General features: G+C 66.7%; 1 protein-coding gene across 1 annotated transcript in view; it reads left to right on the top strand.

Annotated features, from left to right (window-relative positions):
- Window positions 1-3,576, top strand: part of MNEG_6959 (hypothetical protein) — a gene marked incomplete at both ends in the record, with an annotated part of 5,432 nt that extends 1,856 nt beyond the window's left edge. The window contains 7 exons of the mRNA XM_014044567.1: window positions 158-245; window positions 652-805; window positions 1,058-1,139; window positions 1,465-1,566; window positions 1,791-1,941; window positions 2,236-2,399; window positions 2,833-3,576. Of these exons, the coding sequence (XP_013900021.1) occupies window positions 158-245; window positions 652-805; window positions 1,058-1,139; window positions 1,465-1,566; window positions 1,791-1,941; window positions 2,236-2,399; window positions 2,833-3,576 (1,485 nt within the window). The remainder of the gene's footprint in view (window positions 1-157; window positions 246-651; window positions 806-1,057; window positions 1,140-1,464; window positions 1,567-1,790; window positions 1,942-2,235; window positions 2,400-2,832) is intronic.
- Between the last annotated feature and the right edge of the window lie 1,217 nt (window positions 3,577-4,793).

Here is a 4,793-nt window from a genome sequence, read left to right as displayed (position 1 = left end):
GCGCGACGCGGCGCGCAGAGGCCCGGCAGGGCGGGCGCGACGAGCTGGAGCGGCGGCGGCTGGCAATCGCGGCGGCAGAGCCAGCGGCCGCTGCCAGGGGGCCGTGGCCGCCGCTGACATCACCGACTGTCACCCCGGCCGCCCCCGACCGCCGCAGGTCATCAAGGCCAACGACGACCTGACGCCGGAGCACCACCAGTTCTTCTTATACCAGATGCTGCGGGGCCTGAAGTACATCCACTCTGGTGCGGCCGCGCGCTGGTGTGGGGGCCGGGCGGCGGCCGTCGCCGCGTCTTGAGATGCCGGCTGCCCGGGACGTTTGCCGCGGCCCGTGGTGGTGGCGGCGGCGGCTGCGGGGCAAGGGCAGCATCTGGATGCACGCGTGGGGCCGTGCAGGGGCGGGCCGTTGCGGCGGCGTTCTTCCCCTATCGCCGTTGCTGGGTGCGCCCGGACGGCCGTTTGTGGCGGCAGCGGCGCCGCTCGACGCCGCCCTCTTCAGTCCCGGCCCCCTCACCCGCGACGGCTTTTGCCGCTGGATCCCCGATCCCATTTTAATCCCTCCCCCAGCCTTGCGCCGGCTGATCCCCCAGATAACACAGTTCAACACGCCCCACCGAACCCTAACCACCCCCAACCAACCCCCAACCGCAGCCAAGGTGTTCCACCGGGACCTCAAGCCCAAGAACATCCTGGCCAACAGCGACTGCAAGCTCAAGATCTGCGACTTTGGCCTCGCGCGCCCCGCGTTCAACGACATGCCCACCACCGTGTTCTGGACCGACTACGTCGCAACACGATGGTACAGGTGAGAGCACCGACCCCTGGTCCCTTTGCTGCCGCCGAATGACAACTGCTGGACGGCTGTTTGCGATCAAGCCACAATCCATCTTGAGTGCGGGCGGCGAAATAGTCGCGAAAGGCGGAAGCATGGCCGCCCGCCGACGGGGCGCGGGCGGCAGCCTCCACCAGGTGCCCTCTGCCGCGAGATGGGGCCCACTCTGAGGCCGCCACCAGCACCCCTGACCCCTGCCCTGCAAACCCCTCCCCCCACCCAAAGGGCGCCTGAGCTGTGCGGCAGCTTCTTTGCCAAGTACTCCCCATCAATAGACACCTGGTCCATCGGCTGCATCTTCGCAGAGGTGCGGCCCGGCCTGAATCACTGGAAACGGCACACCAGACCGCTGGGGCGCGCAGTGGCGTTTGCTTGACCCCTGGGGACGGGGCCGGGCCCCTCCTGAATCAATGCCCACGCAGCACCACTGCACCAGCTGTGCCTGAAGCCCTGCTTCTGCTGGGATTGCCCTGCGTGCGTGGAGGAAACCACCGGCGAGGCCCGCCACCGTCCGCCGCTGCTCGGGCGTGGTGGGCGAGCGTTTACTGGCAGCAGTGCTCTCTTTTGCCGGGCCGGCTGACATGCAGGGGCGGCTGGGTGCGTCTCTGTCTGTCTATTTATGTGCCGCGTAGGTGCTGACGGGCAAGCCGCTGTTCCCGGGGCGCAACGTGGTGCACCAGCTGGAGCTCATCACCGACCTCCTGGGCACTCCCTCCCCCGAAATAATAGCCAAGGTTTGTCTGTGGACATGCACGCTGATGTGTGTTTGGGGGGAAGAGGGTGCGCATGTCCAATCGCAGAGCCCACCGAATTTAACCACGCGCTTGACCGTCTATCCCAAGCCGCCGCGACCCAACCTCTTGGACCCTGCCAAGCCCGGCGAAACCCCCCCTGCGCGGGCGCCGCCGCCTTTTCCAAGCCCTGACCCCTGATCCGAACGTTCCCGCGGCCCGGGCAGGTCCGGAATGAGAAGGCGCGGCACTTTCTGGTCAACATGCGCAAGAAGGCCGGCGTGCCCTTTGAGGAGCGCTTCCCCCGCGCCGACCCCAGGGCGCGCGCCCTGCTGAGGCGCCTGCTGGCCTTCGACCCTGCGGACAGGCCCAGCGCGGGTGGGCTCACGCACGCGCACGCGCGGGGCACTGGGCGGGGGATGAAATGAGTCCGGCTCCCCGCCCGGGCGACGCCACCCACCTCGTTCCGTGTCCTGCCGCCGCGGGCCCCACCGGGACCCCTCCTGCTCCGCTTGCCCCTGCACACACGTCCTTGCATGTTCTTCGGCACCGACCCGCTCGCTGACCTCCATTAAACCCCTCAAAGCCCTTGAGCCCACTGCCAAACACGCCTCCATCTCACATTCCCAAACCCCCCTCCCCCCAAATCAACCTGTGAAACCCCCCCTTCAGAGGAGGCCCTGGCGGACCCCTACTTTTCAAACCTGCACTCGCCGGCGCGCGAGCCCAGCGCCGCGGCCATCAGCAAGCTGGCGTTCGAATTCGAACGGCGCAAGCTGGCGATTGACGAGGTGCGGGAGCTGATCTACAGGGAGATCCTTGAGTACCACCCGCAGGTGAGGGCGGCAGGGTTTAGGGCGCCGACGCGGTGCTGATGGCTTTGCTTTAGAGGTGCTTTGCTTTGGCAGCTCCCAGCATTGGGCTTTGGGTGCGGATCCTGTCGGGGTATCTGCGAAGTCGAGCGTGTTCAGCGTCGGCGTCGATGGCGCGCGTCAATTGAAGGATGCGTGGGGATTTCCAACGAGGTCAAACAGGGCAGGGGGCTAATCCAGATGACAAAGGGGCACGCTCGCCCCTCTTTTGCACGCATCGGCATCTGCACCTGTTGGCGGCAATGCGCCCCCCCACAGCAAGAGTCAGCGCACAACGGCTTGGCTGCAGATCATGCATGGGCGTGCTCTCATCACTTGCTCCCTGGAGTTACCTGTCGATTGATGTTTTTGGCCTGAAATATGTGCCCCGCGCAAAACCCCACCCTTGAAAACCCAGGTGCTGCAGGACTACATGACTGGCGGTCGCCTGCCCTCCTTTGTCTACCCGTCTGCCGTTGACAACTTCAAGCGCCAGTTCATGTACCTCGAGGGGCAGCACCACCAGCAGCAGCAGGGGCAGCAGCAGCAGGTTCAGCAGCAACAGCAGCAGCAGCAGCAGCAGCAGCCGGCCCACGCGGCCGGCGATGGCAGGGAGCCCGGTGTTGCGGGCGCCGGCGGCGTCAGGCAGGCCGTGGCGACGTCTGGGCGGCCAATCATGGCGGCCACGTCGCTGCCGCGCGAGCGCGCGTTTGAGTTCCAGGCAGAGGCAGCCAAGTACTCGCACCTGCTGCCCGCCAACGCGGCGGCGGCGGCGGCGGCAGCGGCAGCGGCGGCGGCAGCGGCCCAGCAGCAGCAGCAGCTGCACCAGCTGCAGCAGCAACAGCAGCAGCAGCAGCACGGCGCGGTGGCTGTCTCCAGCTACCAGGTCCAGGCGACCTCCGCCAGCTGCGCCGCGCAGCAGCTACTGCTACTGCAGCAGCAGCAGCAGCAGATGGCGGCGGCGGCGGCCGGCGACCTCGCGCACGGCCGGGTGGGGGGCCAGCAGGCGGCGGAGGCGCTGGGCAGCTGCGTGCGCAGCATGACGATGATGGACCACTGCGGTCAGCCCGTGCAGCTGCCGTTTGCCCCGGGGGCGCCGCTCTTCCAGGTCAACCCCATCCTCAGGAGCAGCAGCTACCAGCCAGCTGCCATGCAGCGCTGAGCCCTGCGCCTGGGGGTCGCGCCCGCACTGCGGGGCGTCGCGGCCGTGGCCGTCAGGCTCTATGGATGGCTGCCCACGGCGTCGTGCGCACGGATGTGCTTGCGAAAGGTTTCACGGGTTTGCGCCCACGTCGAGGGTTCCTTTAGTGGTGGATTCTTCGGGGATGTGGCGGTGCGCCAACCCCCGCGCTGTTCACGCGCCCCCCCCCAGAAGCAACAGCCGCTGAAGGGTAGGGCCCACCCGGCTGCCTCGCCGCGCTGACGCCGCCTGAGCGGCGAAGTTTGGGATTCCTGAGCCTCGAGAACCGTGGTTGGTGTGCCGTGCAGCCCATGAAAGTCTCGCCCTGGGTGCTGGTCTCTGACGCGTTTGCCAACCTCAATTTTCAGCTCTTGCGGCCTCGGCTCTTGGCCTCCCATTCGGCGCCGCCCGCGCCATTTCTGTGACGTGTGCCCACTGGGCGCAGCGTGCGGCCGCGGCCTGCGGCGGCCGCCTGTCGTACCCTCTTCCCTACCTCTTCCCTTCAGGCTGCGCCCCTGCAGGACACAATTGTCGGCCCCTCTCAAGGGGCTGAGCGCACGCGCAGCCGCGTGCGCTTGCATCTCCTCGGGGCCTCCCTTGGCCTCAGCCCTTCCGCAACCCCATTGGTGTTGCCACAAGCGACCCGAACCTGCCCGCACCCTGGAAAGCGGCAGGGCGGGCGCCCCCCAAACGAACAGCCGTTGCACGACTACACAGCCCCCCAGCGCGGGCAAACACGCCCTGGGCCACCCCCTGATGGTTTGCAGGCAAGCAGTGCTGACGCGACCGCTGGCACGGCGTCTCAACTCCTCCCAGTTCCTTTTCAGCTTTCTTGACGGACAGACCAAACGTGCGATTGCACACACACAGCAGACCAGGCAGCCGGCGCCCACAAACCTCGTTGTGGTTCAACAATAGTGCAGCAGCATCTCTGTGCTTCCCCCGACCGTCACGCTTGCTGCAATGACTCACTTCTTTTGCGATGTATGTGATGCACGACACCACACCAGTTTCCTCCCTATTTTGAACACCCTCTGTAAGTTCTGGGAACCGTCCATCGCTGCGGCCCTGAACAACCGGTGTACACGTGCGTGGCTGCTGCACAATTCCTAGTCATGAATCCTTGAGGCGAGCTGTCATGCGGGCGCGCAGCAGCAGGATTCGAAGCAGCAGAGGGGTTGCACTTTTTGGGCAGCGAG

This window comes from Monoraphidium neglectum (genome assembly GCF_000611645.1).
Source record: "Monoraphidium neglectum strain SAG 48.87 unplaced genomic scaffold scaffold01187, whole genome shotgun sequence".
NCBI lineage: Eukaryota > Viridiplantae > Chlorophyta > Chlorophyceae > Sphaeropleales > Selenastraceae > Monoraphidium > Monoraphidium neglectum.
This window is presented reverse-complemented; position numbering and strand designations above follow the sequence as displayed.